The 19,563-nt window shown below is 37.8% G+C and overlaps 2 protein-coding genes and 1 long non-coding RNA gene across 5 annotated transcripts in view; 2 read left to right on the top strand and 1 right to left on the bottom strand.

Annotated features, from left to right (window-relative positions):
* LOC134820845 (very long chain fatty acid elongase 6-like) overlaps nt 1–4,342 on the top strand; it is a 60,163-nt gene extending 55,821 nt beyond the window's left edge. For both annotated transcript variants that reach the window (XM_063831478.1, XM_063831479.1), the window contains exons 3-8: nt 355–482; nt 1,233–1,328; nt 2,109–2,239; nt 2,380–2,517; nt 2,692–2,858; nt 3,009–4,342. In XM_063831478.1, coding sequence (XP_063687548.1) covers nt 355–482; nt 1,233–1,328; nt 2,109–2,239; nt 2,380–2,517; nt 2,692–2,858; nt 3,009–3,095 — 747 coding nt within the window. In that variant the 3' untranslated portion in view covers nt 3,096–4,342. The remainder of the gene's footprint in view (nt 1–354; nt 483–1,232; nt 1,329–2,108; nt 2,240–2,379; nt 2,518–2,691; nt 2,859–3,008) is intronic.
* The window catches only part of LOC134820849 (vasculin-like protein 1), a 632,099-nt gene that overhangs the window by 64,269 nt on the left and 548,267 nt on the right, over nt 1–19,563 (bottom strand). The window lies entirely within an intron of this gene.
* Nucleotides 8,268–11,577, top strand: LOC134820375 (uncharacterized). Of its 2 annotated transcripts, none has more exons than XR_010160879.1 (3): nt 8,268–8,448; nt 11,063–11,166; nt 11,521–11,577. It is a non-coding gene; the product is annotated as an uncharacterized LOC134820375 (long non-coding RNA). The 2 variants fall into 2 exon arrangements; XR_010160880.1 differs by lacking the exon at nt 8,268–8,448 and adding an exon at nt 10,784–10,848.

The raw sequence follows: 19,563 nt of genomic DNA, 5'->3' as shown, positions 1-19,563 counted from the left end.
AAATTAACCATTCAAATGCCGCTGTGGATGATGAGCGTGCAACAGCGACACAATTGACAATTGCCGTTCTTAATTGAATTTTCATTGTAAATGTAAACAGACAGTGGGTAGGATGAATTACTTGCACATTACATGGTACGCACAATCACCACATGCTCACAGTCTGTACCAGTGCCAACTGCAGACACAATTATAAATGACCTGGCTTCATTTGCAGTGATATTCCTTATGGAATGTTTACATTTTTATTCTATATCCTTTAAAAAGATATTCTTAATTGGATTTACAGAGTTTCCAAATACAACAAGATATATTTAGAATTAGTTATAATGTTAACACATAATATAATTTCAGTCATACATGAAGACCAGAACGCCTTTCAAATTGCGCCCTCAATTGTTTATTTGGTCACTTGCCCTCGCCCTCTTCAGCATATGGGGTGCTTACAGAACATTCGGCGGAATATTAAGCGATGCCCAAGAGTGAGTATTTAGCTTTTATCAGTTCAAATGTAAATGTGTAAAATTACCTTGACAAAACAGGACAGATTTTTTATGTCCATCACATGTGTTGATAAAATTTAATTGTTGCCATGCCTAAAGTTATTCTCGTTTGAAACGATGTCCTGGCTTCCTTTGTGTTTTCATTTAGAGTTAATTTTCGGATGGCCCTGACGTCACGAAGTGTCACATGAGTTTCATAAGAAATATTTTTCTGTTGTACAATTTTTCTTATCACGCGAAACGTCACAATGCTAATAACTTTAAGACAATTAAAGCATATCAGATAATGAATAAGCAATCTATTAGCGTGACCTATCTTATATTCTGCAGAAATCTTCCCATAATTGCTTACAAAGAAATTATCCAAGCTGAGTAGCAAACTTATGGCAGTTTTGCGTGACATGCTTTCATTCGAGTCATGATACTGTCCACATAAACTAAAAACTTTTGTATATCAGTTGTTGGCTAAATCAAACAACATACACAATTACACACAGTCTATACTAAGCCACATTTAGATCTCACCGCAGGTTACAATAAATGTTACACTGACATGTTATATAATGCACAGTCGTACAACACGGCTCTAACTCTACTCGGATCCAACTTTAGGTCTTAGATACACACACTGTTATATCACATTACTAGCAGAACCTAAGTTACACACTGATATACAACAGACTGTCTACCTACTCTCACGTATTTACTCATGACATTGTCATTTCTCAGGAACGGGTGGCTCTATACAATGTGCTCACTAAGCTATCTCAATGAACAGCCGTCCCAAAATAACTCTCCTCTCTGGGCGTTTCTTTTCATGTTCAGGTTTGCTTTTAAATTTATAATGAGCTGTTCGACGCCGCTTGAAAAATTGGTTGTAATATTGTGATTAATTGTGTATTTTGGCTCCAATCCTGGTACACCTAAATTCCTGGAACCAACACTTCAGGGTTCCATTGTCCGCATGGCTTTAGTTTCCCATTGTTCGCAGATAACAGCAATTCCGTCACAGCAAGTTACATTATCCTTTGTGAAGTCTCGATTTATCTGCTGATCGTCAAATGGACTGGGAAAATTACCACAATTACCACTGTAACTGTGTAACACGGAAGAAAATAAAATGGGCTCATCATGTGCGGCACGCGCGAATGCCGCACGATAAAAGTTTTGATAGTACACTACTTCTGGCGCAGTAAATGCCGCGCGCAGCCTGAATTAACCAACTGAGCTGATTCTAGCGTCGTGGGACCGGCACCTGATCTTCTAAAGTGGAAGTTGAATTACCGGCCCCAGGCATGGGGAAAGCCTTAAATCACGCCAGTTGCATTAAAAAGCCTGATCGTAAACCTTACAGCTCTGAAGTCATAAGGGATTAAGTTACTCGGCTCACTCGCCCACTCGGTTTGAGTATCTCCTCACTGGAAGATGAACACGCTATCGGCTATATAATACTTATTACTGTATTATATTGGAACCAGTACGTGAACTAGCACGCGCTACCACCTCATCTCCTCTAGAAAAGATAGATTATATTCAAGTACCGCAATGCTTTACCTAATATAATCGCCTCAAATGTCAGGTGTTTGACGTATTTCCATGTTTCAGCAAGTTGCCAGAACTGGGAGACACAATCTTTGTGGTCCTGAGAAAACAGAGACTGATATTCCTGCACTGGTATCATCACATCACTGTTTTTGTGTACTGCTGGTACAGCTACGGACACCCTGTTGCAACTGGTTAGTCAAGATATCAATGATGTCTTAGCCCAATGAGTGGCTATTATAAAAGTCTGCTAGGGTAGGACTTTCTTATCACATTCTTTGATGAACAATTGATTGGAATGCTGTTCAAATACTTTAAATAACTCAATTTTCAGGTAGATGGTTCAGCGCGATCAATTACATGGTTCACGCTATCATGTACAGTTACTACGCTATCAGGGCATCCGGCCACAAAACCCCCAAGTTTATCCCAATTTGCATCACAACTGCCCAGATTCTTCAGATGGTCGCCGGTATGTTTATAACATTTCCTATACATTCGCACCAAAATCTTGCAACGAAACAAAACCCCCTAAAGTTTCAGCTGGTTGTCGGACGTCGGTAGATTTGAAGCAATAATAAATGTCAAACATTTGACTCTGTTTTTGTTTACAATCTCCCTAATATTTAATGCCATGCTTACCCAGGTATCTTTGTCAACGTATACGCCCTGAAAATGGTGGTACAGGGCGAGAGTTGTTATGTGGGTACAACCAACATCTACCTCTCCCTCTGCATGTACGGCAGCTACTTCCTTCTCTTCTGCAACTTCTTCATCAACACTTACCTCAGAAAACCAAAGGACAAGGTCAAGGTGCGGTAACATTTTTTGTTTTATGGGCAGTGGAGGAGGAGTTAAAACAGTGGTCTCGTTGACGACTTAAAAGTTTGCTTTTGGAATGAGTTTGCTTTTGGATTATGCTTACTTACAACTTTTACTATTTTTACAACTTTTACTATTCAGGTGGAAGCTGCAGCCAACAAGGACGCCATTAAGCAAGAGGAAATCACCACCTCTTCAACAGTCCGTCACAGAAATGTCGTGCAATAAACCGATATGTTTCTCGGAACTTGAGCCATTTTCTGTTTATCCAAGCTGACATTTCATAGGTTCAATGATCATATTTACTTCATATAAAGTGATAACGCGTATTGAAAGCAGTTTATAAATATTCTCATGTAAATTTGTGATTAGGTTAGTCAACTTTAGACCGTATCGGGTAATTATTGAATTAGGATTCAACAGTACAGCCACTTGTATTGCTGATATGAAAACCAATTTGGTCGTTATTCACCAATTTGGTCATTATCATTATTTCATACTATGATAATAGCATACTTTTGGTAGAATAATATAAAATTGCTAAAATATTTTCGTTAGGTTAAATTTCTTTGAATTTTAGGGAGATTTTGTATTTTCGGCACCATTGTCGCAGAAAATGTTCGTGGTGTAACGAAAAGAATATTTACGCCAAGTGCTCATAGATATAAATGTTGATAAATTTTTAATAAAATGAGGTTTATCTGAATTAATGTAAGCCTTTGAGAATGACTTATTTTGGTGAGGAAATATAGATAGCTCAAAATGTTTATCCGGGAAATAAAATGATCGGATCTCGAAAAATGTCGATGATCCCTTCTCAGCCAAGTGGTCTTCAAGTCTACTATTTATTTGTTAATTTCCATCTAGAAATAATTTGCGTTCAAGTTGAAGTGAACAGGATCAATAATAAAACATGCACTGTCTAATCAAAAATATAAATATAAATTTTTTTATAACTGAAATAATGTCATCGGACTCTCAGCCAAAATCTTTAAAACATTTTGTATTGAAGCGGACGTAATTTGTCCATCAACAAATATAATTCATGTTACATTGTGATTTGATTTTAATTCTTTCTACGGCATGTCATAATCACTTTTTGGAGATCTGAACACCAGATGGTATAGAATGTACCACTGTTGATGGACAAATAACAATACATGTATCTATAAAATAGCAGCTGTCCCTTCGAAAGCTTTTCTTAACTTCATAACATGTATAATTATGGTAGTTTGATTGTTAACTGTACATTAATCGGAATGTTTATCACACAAATCAATGCACGTATGTCGTACATATCTATATATATAGTTTTTGTAGTTTGTGTTTTGTTAGAATATTCAATATCGAATAGGGCAAGATCTCTTCTCGAATCTCGGGGGTATTTATATTTAAAGATGTTTTGTTAGCAAATTATTACACTATCTTAAACTTTGTAAATTAGGAAAAATGTCATCATGCCTGATGCCACCAAGTTCGGTCACTTTATTCGATTTATCATTGTGACTAATATGTGATTGTAGAATGTACATGTGACAATTTGCCATGTTCTCATAATGAAATGATTTTCCTTTGATTTTAATCAACCCATGATACATATTACAGATTATCATGGTCAGCTGATTGTGATGCTCAAAACATTCTCAAATATATAAGTAGCGCGCGCCGATTTTGACATTTCCTCACAGTAACATCCCAACCGAGGTTGGCTACAACGTTTTTTCAAGTCAAGTTCTTAGATATGGTAATGTTTGCACTAGATTGGATATCTTTACCTCCCATCTTCACAAAATATTCAAAATTCTAATTGATAGAGGATATAGCCGTGATAGACTGATTAAAGGCATTAAACGTTGTCTGAGGAAATATGATAACGTTTTCAGGAAGTTCGGTATTCTAGATGACCATAACATTATTAAAGAACTCCCCTGATATCTTTTGATTTTATTGAAACACGGGTACTAACTCTGCTAAACTGAAAAAATTCTGAAACTTAGGTGAATAAGTGTACAACGTGCTAAACCGAAGTTCAGACTGACCAGTGAAAATGGGCGAGCGTACCAAGTGTCATTTTAATTAGAAGTTTTAGTCAGTGATTTATTATTGAAGCTTGTAATTACAATAACTAATGCTCCTATAAATACTTTAATTAATTGTTTGTTCCGTTATTCTTTTTCCTTCCTCTTTTCCTTGTCATCCCTTTTAGTTTTAAGATTCTAGCTATAAATGGCTACAGCTAACACTATTAATGCTAAGTACCAAACAACAAGTGGGAGGTGGATCGTTGGTATACCATTAAACCGATTTAACACCGCAATTCCAGTCGCAAGCCTGGGACCACTACTAGCATAGTCACAACATCTACAAAGCTGCCATATAGCCTGACTGACAATTTTCTCGACTGACTGACAATGTTTCTTCTTTTCCCCATTTAGAATACAAAGATTAGTACATTTTAGCTTATGATTAATATTATATTTTTACCTATAGTTTACCTAGATTGCATATTGCCCGAGACGAAGTCGAAAATAGTCAACATTTTAACTGTTAATCATTAATGCAGTTAGTATAGGGGCTATCTATCTATATTAGTAGAGGCTCTTACGGGCATTGTATGCTCGATACGTTAGGGACCCCAGATACACCTTACTAGACGTATTTTTGACCGTAGAATCGATTGAAAGTGGTTTCAAGATGATTGGACTGATTGTTCTGGGGTAAAATCGCAAAAAACCGATTTTTGGGCCAAAAATAGGCCAAAAAACCATGTTTTTTGATATTTTGAGCAAGTTAATTTTGTTGGCATGTCGGCAAAACTTGCATAAAGATAGCTAAAAGACAGCCGCACAAGATTGTATAAAAATAAAACAAATCCCTCTATTTGTTCTGAGGTAAAAATCCAAAAAAGTGGTAAAAATTTTGACTTTTTTGCTTTAAGTTTGAATAATTTTTTGCTGTTGTATTAAATCAACCCAAAAATAGTCACATCGTGATTGCCTAAATTTTTCCTTTCCGAGAAGTACCCACTTCATATACTTAATCGAAGTTTGAATATTGTCACTCCGCAAGCGTTTTTGCCAAATTTTCGACGCGCACTACGCGCAAAAGCATTTAGTTGTTATCAATTGGCACCCGCGCGTTCATCATAAATTTCAAACAGCTATAACTCAGCGAGATTATGTCCGTTCTAGCTCATATTTTCACACTAAATAGAAAATAATGTGATCTTATTGCTGACAAAATATGGATATAATTACTTTATTTGCCTTAGAGTAATAGACTGTCAAAGTTTAAAACGCGCATTGGTATAGCACGTGACTAATAAGGCCAAATTTATACTTCTTAACATATTATCGATCCTTAGACATCATACTATTGTGTCCAATTAGCGGTTAGGTCTCTAAACTCGTAGCAGAAAACACGTCTTTTTGCCCGTAAGAGCCTCTACTATATTAGGGGTCGTTCACATATTACGTAATCAATATTTTGGCAATTTCCCCCCCCCCCCCCTCCGTAATCAACCTTAATCAAGACTGAACCCCCCTATATGACGTAATCAAGGTTTGACCCCCCCCCCCCCGTAATCAAGACCCAACCCCCTCCTATATTACGTAATCAAGATTAGACACCCCCCCCCCCATTATTGAGTTAAATTTTGATGTAGAGATACAAGAAATACACATTATTCATTGATTCACGATGTCAATCCTTCGCAGCTCAGTGAGGCACAGTGGTGCATCTCGCCGATCTACCGAAGTGGTTGCGAGAAGAATTATTTTATGCGCGGCGCGACCCAGTAGTGCATTGCGCTACAAATTATTCATTGCTGTCTGAGACTTGAGAAGATTTTTGTAATATCTCAATTAATGTTTTACATGTTCATGTTAAGCCATTTATTTATTAAAAGCTATCACAACGGATTAATTAATGAAATAATCGCAAAGCACTCACTAAACGAAAATTGGTTTAAAAAAAGAAAATTTTGATTACATAATTAACGAAAATTGCGCCGGGTTAGCCCATTAACAATGAACAAACCCCGGTGCTGTAATGTTCATTGTAGCGCTTTGTAGGTTTACAACCTGCAGGACGCGCGCCGAGTTGGACTCGTCGACGGTCCTGTATATGGAACAGATATTTTATTGTATCACGTGGTGACCCCCACTGTCGCTTCACTATACAGGGGGAGCCGCGCGGCGGGTCATACAACGTATGACAAATATTTTACGAGTATCACCCGTTAATGTAGCGCTTCACATAGCCATGTGCCTACGCGTACTGCGTGACGCGCTTGTTTCACAAGTAGGATACTCCGGCGGTCGCGCGCTACTGCAAGCGAGAGGGCTCTGGTTAGAGCAAATGTAGCGCTATGCACTACTGGGCCGCGCCGCGCATCTTCTCGCAACCGGACCACGTATGCAGATCGGAGAGATGCGAAGGATTGACATCGTGAATCAATAATGTTCATAAAATAGAAATTCGGCGCATTGGAATGACAGGCTGAGCACCGCCCAGTAATAATGCATCGCGCTACAACTTTACTACAATCTCAAAGCAAACTATGGAAGCGCATGTGTGTCAAAAAAAATAATGATACACATGCGCTTCCTAGGTGAGTAGGTAGCGTATGTGTGTCAAAAATTTGTTTGATACACATCATTTTCAACTTTTTAATAACAATCCCTTTACGCCGCGCCGATATGTGTTTCTGTACTAATTTGCGCTCTTATTTCGCGTTGGATACTTTTACTAGGAGGTGCACGATAAAAATAAACTTGCTCGGATTTTAAAAATTTTTGTACCACTGTTTTCTAGAGACTGTGAGAATTTTCGCAATACCAAATTTGTCATACCTTTTTGGAAAGATCAGTGAGTTTCGCCTATGTGCCATATTTGATGGTGCGCGGCTTTTGGAGCAAAAGTAGCTGTAAAAGTCGCGTAATTTGACCAAATTCGTCCAAATTTGACCATTTTTGTCGTATTATTCGGATATATCTCCAGTTCTTAAATGAGATCATTCTGGAAATTGGCGACGACCTTCCAATAGGGCTTTCACAACTGTCCGAAAAATTTGGTGGATATCGGAGTTGATATAGTGATCAAAATGGGGCAAAATACGCTGCTTTTAGCTGTAACATATTGTCTGATGGTTGGATATACTTTAAATTTTTCGGACACTTTCCTTGTAAGTCTATGAGTAAGCTTACCAATTTTTGTTGCAATTGGAGGTCGGGAAGGATACTCAATATCTATTTGTTTGAAGAAAATTGTGCTGGCCGAAATTAGCGCTAGAAAACCATCTTACAGTCGGCACGCGCGGCTCACTGTCGATGGCGCACTACCTACTTTTACCTATAGATATGTCATTCTATAATTAGGATTGTTTCTGGGGCTCGCTTGCAATATATATATTCAACATTTTCTTTCCTATTTCCGTACATTTTGTATTTTCCTCGTTCGTGGTAATTAGTTTTTATTAGCACAATGAGCAAACGATCACGTACCGAAATAGAAGTTCAATTTCTTAGCGACTGTGTATACTCTGCGTTAGTCAAATCTGGATACTCAAAGCTTCCTTTCTGTAAGTACATTTTGGCATATTTGGTATTGACAGAATTTGACGGACGCGTACGGAGCTGTGCACTTTAGTCTAAAGAATAATTTCAGAAAAAATTCACCGAAAAAAAATTACACATAAATCCCTTACTCCTTCGTAAATCTAACCAAGTATGGAATCGACCCTTCATATAACGGGCTAAATTATGGGTTTTGAGATACATCAACACGAAATTCTGAAATTAAGAAAAAGTTCAAACGATTGTCTACAGACCAGTTTTTGAATTTTGTAATTTCGACATTCAAAAGTAAAGTTATGACCCGTCGAAAAATATTGATTTCATCATAAAATACACATAAAATTTCAAACACGCCAATAATTCTGACACCCTGCTGTAGAAGACCATGTGAATCAATTTCCCCATTATTTTGGTTACGTTCGTAATTACTTGGATTCGCGAAATTTTCGTCGAATTATTGGTCAAGCCAAGTGTATCGCCGATAATAAAGAGGTTTTAGATTCTCTTGAGCAGACTTATAGGAGTGATCAAATTCGCATTTCACATGAAAACAGTAGGCCACAAGTAGAAGGCGTCCCTTGTAGTGTTTGTTTTAATATGTCAAACAATGATGGAGGTGATAATTTGAAAAGTAGATGCAACAAAATTTTATCCGAATTTGCTAATAACGAGTTAGGTCGTGCAGAAAGAGTTTTAAGGAAATCCATGAATGCATATGCTGGACTTCCTACGAAATTCTTTCTAGCTACGATAAAAGTGTCGAAAATTTCGAAATATCTTTGAGCGAATTAAAAGTGGAATTTGAGCGGTACAAATCGGAACTAACCATCAATGTTGCAAAATTCAATGATCATTTAACCGAGGCTAGTGCGCTTATCCACTATGGCAGTGGTCTTTCAGGAAGTCAGGTCGAGAATTTAGACCGTACTATATTTTGCACTGAATTTTCTAAAACAGACATCGAGCAACATCTGTCTAATCTACCAGATTATCGCCACATTAAGTCATCCGATCCAAATATTGAGCTTGGGGACCTGTTTAATGAATACTGTTCGCACGTCCTTACGTACCATTTCGAACCAAGTTTCTTTAAACTGGGTACAAAATATAGTTTAACTGGCCTTAAAGGAGGGAAAAGATTGTCCGATTATGCACAATCTGTCTGCTTAAATTACCTTTTACTTCCGAGAAATCATGGTATTTACAGTGAGTTAAGACCCATACTTGCTGTCCACAGTAATGCTCGGACACGCTACAAGCCCCACCCTCTAGTTGACGATCTTTATATCCCAAGAATTCCTCCAGCTAGTGTTGCTGATGAAAAAGTTGAAATACTAAGAGAACTCCAATCAATTTTGCTGGGGACTCCCCAGATACTACTTTTGTATGAAGGTTGGGATTTGGTTAAATCATGTCCTAAACAGGTAGCAGCTAACTCACGATTAGTTGACCTTATGTCAATTAGAGAACATTCCCTAAGTTTCCAGTCTGGTAATAATTTCTTGAAGGCCAAACCAAAAGAGCATTACCAAAATTTGTCGATTGACGAGGTGAAATGCACCTTAAAGAGTTATAGTTTGATTTGTGAGAGCGACTTCCAAAAATACGACGAAAGTTTTCTTAGAAAAAAACTTGAAGAAGCTGAGTCTACAAGGAGCTTTGCAATGTGGTATGATCACGCCGTTATTTTAAACAGAAGTTACATCCTTTTTGTCGTTTGGCCTTTATACAGCAAGTCCCTTTACCAATCAAATGATCTATGTGAAGGGGATTTACAAAAAGCTGTCGAGCAAATGTACATCCATTACATAGCTATGTCTCCTTCGACAACCAAAAGCGAAGAGGCTTTACAAGAATTTAGAACTAACCAGTTAGCTGCCTTTAAAGTTACAATTAAAACAAACGGAATCGAATTCACGGACAGATTAAAATTTGTGAATGGCGATGCGCCTGTAAGGAGTGTTGAGAATGGTTCAAACAAGAGTGGACCGTATCGTAATCCTACCTTATTAGAATGCTTCCCTATAGATCATTATGAATATTACGAAATTGTAAAATTTGAACACATGACATTCGACAAAACTACAAAACATGCTAATAAAGGTGGGTTCTTCGAAAATCCTGAAAATCGCGGAAAATCGCTACAAGATTTAAAAGATAAACCCGCCTCGGCATTAGAACTAATGAAAATAAGATGGCCACATAAGCGTCTTGATAATATGAATAGCGAACAGATAAAAGAGTTTTTGAAAAATGACTTAGGGGGTATAAGGCGACCCCCTATTCTATTCATGGCTACTCCTGATAAATCACCTGATACAGCTCAGTACCCCTCAGCTTCCTGGTTATATCGTAGAGAAAATCTGACTTTGCCACAACTACGTTCATATTTTGTACAATACAAGGTGATTTTCATTCAGTTTTAAGTCTGTTTAGTAACATTTTAACGTGAATATGACATCACCTGACTATCAGCTCTGTTCTATGCTCATTGAGAACGTTCAAATCAAATTACAACAAAATTGTCATTTTTTCCGATTCTTGGAATATAGTTTAATATTTCATATCCCTTTTTGAATGGTGATTATGTTATTTAAAATAATCTTATCTTAACTTCAGACAGTGTTTCGGAGGGTGACAGTTCCTTCGCTTAAGTACACCAAGACTTCTTTTGAGATGAGGATAAGAATTAGGACCGGTGTCCAGCTTTCCCTGTACGAAAGGTAAGTTATGTTTATTTCTGAGAGCACGTTTCCTTGATGTGTGTAGTGGATTTCACAGGTGTAGTGGATTTTTGTTCCGGGGTAGGTGAGACATGTTTTGGTGGTTTAATAGTTAGTACCTGTCTCAAACCATCAGAAAAACCGGGTTTCGACCTCTTGACCCACTCAGGCAACTCCCAGGGGCCACGCCCATCCCAAAATTACTCAAATCTAGGACAAATCAAGACTGTAAAATTTTACCCCTGTAGTGGATTTTTGTTCCGGGGTAGGTGAGACATGTTTTGGTGGTTTAATAGTTAGCACCTGTCCCAAATGGTGATTATGTTATTTATAATAATGTTATCTTAACTTCAGACAGAAATTCGAAGGGTGACAGTTCCATCTCTTAAATACACCAAAACTTCATTTGAGATGATGATAAGAATTTCATTTTGGACCGGTGTCCGATGGAAGGGAAGTTATGTTTCTCTGTCAGCTTGCCAAATGTTTTTTATCCTTCACTGGTTAATGCAATCGTCAAAAACACGTAAGTATTAATATGATCTTAAATTAAGAATTCTATAACAGACGCGCGCGGCCCTGAATCTTACAGTGCCTCTATGTCAAGGTGACACCCTTTTCCAGCCATTCCATATAAAAGGAGATAGCTTAATTCACATTCTTCTACTGTTCTAGCAAGTTTTTGACTACTTATGATGTATAAAGCAAATAGCGTCAGTTAAGTAAAACAGAAAGCGCGCGCACATACGCGCATATTTTCTTTTTGGTTGTATTGTCGATATTATGTATTATTTATGTCTACCCAAATTTTTTCAGGGAGTCTACTTAAAGATCATGAACATTTTCAACATTCGTCTGAATAAACTGAAGGAACTGTAGCGTAAATATATATGCAAAGACAGAACATTCTAACTTACTCACCGGATTGGATCGAGCTGTTTTGAAATGTGAAACAGATGAGTAACCTATAAATATTTGTTTTATTAGAATTGGTTTAACCCCCCAGTTCCATGGCCAGATATTATGCCAAATTATTAGACGGAGGTCCATTTCCCGTAGATCATCTCCGGAGATGATTCTCCGGCTCCGTCAACTGTATTAGACGGAGATTAAGCTCTGAGCTCTCCGGGAATTTCTCGGAGATTAATTCATACAGAATCATACAGAATCAACAAAATTACCGTAGATGGTCTCCGGTCGTGGAACTGCAAACCGGAGAAATATCAGTAGACGATCTCCGTCTAATAATTTGGCATAATATCCGGCCGTGGAACTGGGGTGTAAGGAATTGCTTTCTTATGATTTAAATTATTTATAGCGTTGTAGGGCCCTGAAAGTAGATGTTTGGGGCCGTTCACATTACGTAATCGGAGCCCAATCGGAGAGAGAGGCGGTGTTTATATGATAACGTTTGTGTAATTTTAACACAATAACTAACTTGTAACTGTAAAACTGGTCATATAGGGAGTAAGGGGGCTAAAATAGGCTGAAAAGTGATGTCTTAACATATGATCGGAACGACTCTCAGCTGTTTTATTGTAATTGGTGTATCTTGCTCTTATTATTTAAATTTTTAGCGTTGTCATGTAGGCCCTGAAAGCAGATGTTTGGGGCCTCGGGCCATTTACATTACGTAATCATTGAGAAGAGAGAGGCGGTCTTCATATGATGTTTGTTTGTGTAATTTTACGAGCCAGATGTTTTGTGTTTGAGCCAAAAGTTCTAAATATTCTGTTACCAGTGCACAGCAAGTTCATCGAGTGTGAACTTTCAGCACTTAAGATAAGAAATACTGAGCAGCTTGATAGTTACTCATTCAGATGTGAAATCATTGTACATTTGTTTAATCGAAAGACGCTTTCAATTTTGTTCAAAACAGTGTTCACTTCAATTAAAATTAATGGGATCCACTTGATTATCCCAAAGCAACAAAATGGACAGAAAAGACTATAACAGTTTTGGAAACTACTTCGTAATAAGTGCTGCAGGCGATCGGCAAAATACGTACTCTTATCTTCACGCGCATTTCCAAATATGGTCATGCATGATGACGTCACACGCATAACAACGGGTTTATTTTGCAAAGTTATTTTTCTAGCTTGTTGCGCGCAGCATCAAAAACAGTTTTTCTGTAATAACTTTTTAAAATGAGAAGCCCCAATTTTCCTCCTGGGGAGGTAACGTTATTTTTACAAGACGAACATTTTGCAAAAAACCGGAAGTCGCTATCTTTTTTACTTCCGAAGTTAGGCCCCTAACGGTTAGGTTTCCGGCCTGGGAAATCTCTATTCAATATTCTAATCGCTATCTTGATCTATTTATATATGTATTTCATCCTTATCTCTATTTTATCTTTAAACTCCTCTCCGCCGATCGCCTCCCGTGTGAAACGAGCGCGCCTGCACGCTGCAGTGGCGCGAAAGCACATGGTTAGGTTAAAGCGCGTGTACTGTTGCTGCACAGGCTATAATGTTAACTGACGATGTCAATTCATCGCAGCTCGGCAAGGCACAGTAGCACATTTCACCGAATTAGCGTTGCAAGAAGAATAATCAATAATTGAATGCGCGGCGCGGCACAGTAACGGATCGTGCTACAAGCTATAATATTTATAAACATACTCATTGGACAATGGAGCTATGAGGAATGAAGCTGCCTGCTGCGCGTAGCATGACAGCTACCAAGAATTGCATATTGAAGCGTGTACGCCGACGCATGACAGGCAAGCTCCTGTGTCCTGGTTTCGTGCGCGAAGATCGAAATGCAATTATTCGTGTACCTATCAAGCCAACTGCCAAGTGCCAACAATGTGTTTATTGTTAGAAATGATAATGGACTAACCCGTTTCGGGATACTTCGTAGCAACTAGCAAGCTTGCTGCGCATCGATCTAATAATGCTTCTCGTTGTAAGGCCACCTTGTTTGTCGTTAGATATAGGCAAAATGCACCCAGCACCCCTGTGCCCTGCGGACCTCGCTGAGCTGCTATGCAAAGCGAAAAAGCAAAGACTCAATGGATGGTTATATTAGTGGTTACCCATACCGTAATGGGTGCTACATGCCTAGCATGAAATATTTACTTACTTACTTGCACTTAATTTTTGTATTATATTTATATGTTCATAATCATATAAATTCGGCGGAATGACAGGCTTGAGGCTGAGTAAACTTCGCATCGAAAAATCCAAACGAGTAACATCCGTCAACTAATAGTTATATGTAATAATTGAAAACAAACTTTGCTTGTTTACCTGAAATTAGAATTTTATACAATTAATGTAAGATTGAAGTCGTGTTTTTACCAATTTCCCTACACCATCCGGTAAATTAATTACCCTCAGCCCTTCGTTGTGCCTGTGGGCTGCGCGGTCGTATCGTGGCTTTCGCCACGGTATAGCGGGGGCGAAATGAATTACAAATGAGGATCGCGACGCGTGACTTGTAAGTTTATAACCTACCAGGACGCGCGCCGAGTTGGACTCGTCGACGGTCCTGATTAATATTTGAAGCAAATATTTTACGACTACAAGTATCAGTGATACTATCACCCGTTAAAGAAAGGATTGGAAATTGAACTCGCCGGTATGTCGACAGATGATGCTTGTCTAAATTTTTTCGAAGTAACACGAAAAACTTTCTTTTCGAAGCGAAATGTTTGTGTTACTGGGCGGCGCTCAGCCTGTGCCTTTTCAATGTCATTCCGCAACCCACAACCGTTTATCATTTACGAACGAATAAAAAACAACGTCAATATTTTACATGTCACAGTAAGCTGGCAGTTTACTGGGCCGCGCTCAGCCTGTCATTCCGCCTAATCTCTATTTTACCAACATTAAAGCCTGGGGTCCTCAGGTAAGCTGGCAGTACGGCCCAGTTAATAAATTGTGCATCGCGCCGATCAAGAAAAAAAGCATTATTTGATGCGCTGATCAGTCTTCTAAGACTAATAATATAAAACATCGTTTCTTTTGTCCGTAATTGCCTGTACTGCGTGAAAATTACAAAATAATTACAGCACATTTACAAAATAAGAATAATAAAAAAGGAAACGTGTTTTCTCGTTTATAATTCATAATTATTTTTAGAATAACGCTTTATTGTTAATGCAATCATAGTGGTCAGCTAGTGACATGGCTATGACGCCTTTTTCTTACATGGTTATGACATGGTTATGACATGGTTATGACATGGTTATGACATGGTTATGACATGGTTATTGGTTATGACATGGTTATGACATGGTTATGACATGGTTATTGGCTATGACATGGTTACAACCAAAACTCCTTCAGACCAATTTTGAACCATTATGAGCACTTTCAGGATACAATTCATTTCCGTTCATTTCCGTTCATTTCCGTTCATTTTATGAACCTGGGTCATTTTGTGCGACTTTTGAGGCCTAGTTTATGACACTATCTATCATAGAAAACCGAATTAGGGGTTCCCAGCCCTTACGTAATAAGTCTCAAATTTAAATGACACACATGCGCCACCTATTGATTTACATGATAAACCTGATAGCGCATGTGTGTCAAAAACAAAAGTGACAGACATGTGCTACCAGGTTTATCATGTAAATCAATAGGTGGCGCATGTGTGTCATTTCAATTTGAGACTTATTACGTAAGGGCTGGGAACCCCCAATTCGGTTTTCTATGATAGATATTGTCATAAGCTAGGCCTAGAGGTCATCGAAAGTCGCACAAAATGACCCAGGTTCATAGAATGAACGGAAATGAACGGAAATGAACGTAAATCAATTGTATCCCAAAATTGCTCATAATGGTTCAAAATTGGTCTGAAGAGTTTGGTTGGCCCTAGGACCACCCTATGACATGGTTATGACATGGTTATGACATGGTTATGACATGGTGATAACATGGTTATTGGCTATGACATGGTTACAACCAAAACTCCTTCAGACCAATTTTGAACCATTATGAGCACTTTCAGGATACAATTCATTTCCGTTCATTTCGTTCATTCTATGAACCTGGGTCATTTAGTGCGACTTTCGAGGCTTAGTTTATGACACTATATATCATAGAAAACCGAATTAGGGGTTCCCAGCCCTTACGTAATAAGTCTCAAATTTAAATGACACACATGCGCCACCTATTCATTTACATGATAAACCTGCTAGCGCATGTGTGTCAAAAACAAAAGTGACATGGTTATTACATGGTTATTGGCTATGACATGGTTACAACCAAAACTCCTTCAGACCAATTTTGAACCATTATGAGCACTTTCAGGATACAATTCATTTCCGTTCATTTCCGTTCATTTCCGTTCATTTTATGAACCTGGGTCATTTTGTGCGACTTTTGAGGCCTAGTTTATGACACTATCTATCATAGAAAACCGAATTAGGGGTTCCCAGCCCTTACGTAATAAGTCTCAAATTTAAATGACACACATGCGCCACCTATTGATTTACAGTAGTGTGTACCATACTTTCTTCGCCCTAGAATTTGCTGCAATGCGCAGCTCCTCATTTAACCCTCACACCCGATTTCTCGAGTATTCGGCTGGGTAGACCGGGGGGCTGCAAAGACCTTAAGACCACTCACGATCTTTAGCTGAACGTCGACGACGCTCACCCCACGATCAGGCAGACACTGGGATTCGAACTCGCAACCTAACGATTGTAAGGCTGGCGTTCTTTAAAATTTTAGCAGATTATTTGTAAATCAATTTTTCATATTCAATAAGCTAGAAAAGTAGTCGTTAAGCAGTAAAAATGTCAAAATAACTGTTATATATCATTATCAGTGTTTATGATTATGAAAGTTGTTTAAAAAATATGGCAGATACGAAATATGACCAGATTTAATGAATATTTCATACTTAAAGCATCAGTAATACCCGCTTTTTGAAAACGATATTTTTGTTAGACCACCTCAGTCCTGCATTTCACTGTAAATTTAGTAATTCCGAAGAAGTGAACGAGGAAGCCTAAGAATATTCAAATTTGATAATAACTTGTTTTTCATTGGTCCAATGATATAGTTTATTCCGATGACAGAAATTAAAATTGACTGAAATTAAAAAGTCATTATATCTAAGAAGTAGATAAGACATGAGTTCGCAGAGGAATAATTTTGGAAAAAAATTCAACGGACTTAAACTTGGAAGGACCTTAAACGAACGGACTTTATTTGAACGGACATTAAGATGAACGCTAGGACCTCCAGCGTTCAATTAATGTCCGTTCAAATAAGGTGTTCAACTATGGCGTTCAAATAAGGTGTTCAACTGGGAACACTAAGCTTAAAAAACTAACTGTCAAATTCGACTCAAAACTATATAACATTAACAGCATTAAGCTAGAAAAGTAGTCGTTAAGCAGTAAAAATGTCAAAATAACTGTTATATATCATTATCAGTGTTTATGATTATGAAAGTTGTTTAAAAAATATGGCAGATACGAAATATGACCAGATTTAATGAATATTTCATACTTAAAGCATCAGTAATACCCGCTTTTTGAAAACGATATTTTTGTTAGACCACCTCAGTCCTGCATTTCACTGTAAATTTAGTAATTCCGAAGAAGTGAACGAGGAAGCCTAAGAATATTCAAATTTGATAATAACTTGTTTTTCATTGGTCCAATGATATAGTTTATTCCGATGACAGAAATTAAAATTGACTGAAATTAAAAAGTCATTATATCTAAGAAGTAGATAAGACATGAGTTCTTGCAAACGGATCTGACCAGCCTACTGTCTACACCCATCAGATTATATATTAATATCAATTTTTCTTTATTCAGTTTTTATTTCATTTATTTAATCTGTTTTCAACTCTTACTTTATTCTGTCACTGAAAGTGGAGCGAAGTAATCATAGGCAACACGGCTCACAGCCCAATTGCGACAAATGCTATATTCGTATCCCTAAAAGTTCTCTTGACCTAATTTGTGACCTATGTGCTGAACGTAAACATTTAAAATGCCAGAAACTATCAAAAAACGATGCCCGGCACATTATAAATTCTGGGAACCCATGGTTCTGCTATGAATGCATAAGCTCAATTCTCCCAATCAATGCCTCTGATGTCCCGACGAATAATAAAAGTAGTGTTAACAAGACTAATTTTAAAACAAAGTGCATGGCCTGTAACGGGTTTTGTTATTCTAGATTAAACATTAGGTCTTGTTCATGGTGCGATGAGTACATTCATAAAAAGTGTTTTAGAGATAATTTAGGCTGCATAAAGTGCTGTGAGTCGTTAATCCCAGGTTATTATGTGACATCTTATGATATTTTTATGGACTCTAGCAGCCGAATCACTGCCCTTTTCAATCCATACGACCGCTCACATGGTTTAGATTTGATTGGTAACGCTTTAGATCAGGATAACGATGAAAGTTACCAATACTGGAACGAAATCAGCGATATATTAACCAATTGTAAGTATCAGCAGCCATCGAACATTAAAAGTTCCTCCCGTGATGAACTGAAAGTGTTTTCTCTTAATGTGCGATCATTAGTAAAGAACATCACATACTTCCGTGAAGAAATCGACAGTTATACTAAGTATGACGTTTTGTGTCTTAACGAAACCAATTTTAAGTTAGATAAATTACCAAACGGAATCTCCGACATTAAAATTGAAGGGTTTCACGAGCCTATTGTTCAGGAACCATTACGCAAATCAGGAAAAGGTGGTGGCCTTGTAATTTACATTAATAAGAGGGTTTGTGATCCCGAAAATATAGAAAATCTTAAGGCAACCACAGATCCCGATGACACGTGCGCTGAATTTCAATTAGTTAAGGTGCATAATTGCAAAGGCACAAACCAAACAAAAGTATTGATAAACTTTTACAGGTCCCCATCTAAAGGTACTCAGAACTTCTTAAATTCTTTGGAAAAGGTGCTACGAGGTCTAGACAGACATTCTCGCAAGCATATAATGTTTTTTGGGGACGCAAACATTGATCTTATAAAATTCAAAACTGATATTTCTGGACAGAACCTCATAGACCTCCTTGCCAAGTATGGATTTGTTCAGACGGTTTCAAGGCCGACACGAGTCACCGATCATAGTGCTACCTTAATTGATCATGTCTACACAAATAATATAAGTAACACAATAAGCAGTAACGTTGTAACGGTGGATTTATCGGATCATCTTGCTATCGTTACCACTTTTAAACTAAGTAACTCTTCGCAACAACATCTCAGGCTACCTACTAACACACAACCCAAACTTAGTTATGATAAATGAGGCCAACAATGCTGCTTTTAGGGAACTCATCGATGGGGAAACGTGGGACGAGATATTAAGTACAGACGACGCTAGTCTGCAATACGGAAAACTTGCAGATATATACACCAAGCACTATAACACTGCCTATCCACTAAAAATCAATCATATTCGCCG

Source organism: Bolinopsis microptera, chromosome 9, assembly GCF_026151205.1.
Source record: "Bolinopsis microptera isolate Bmic1 chromosome 9, MBARI_Bmic_1.0, whole genome shotgun sequence".
NCBI classification, from domain to species: Eukaryota; Metazoa; Ctenophora; class Tentaculata; order Lobata; family Bolinopsidae; genus Bolinopsis; species Bolinopsis microptera.
This window is presented reverse-complemented; position numbering and strand designations above follow the sequence as displayed.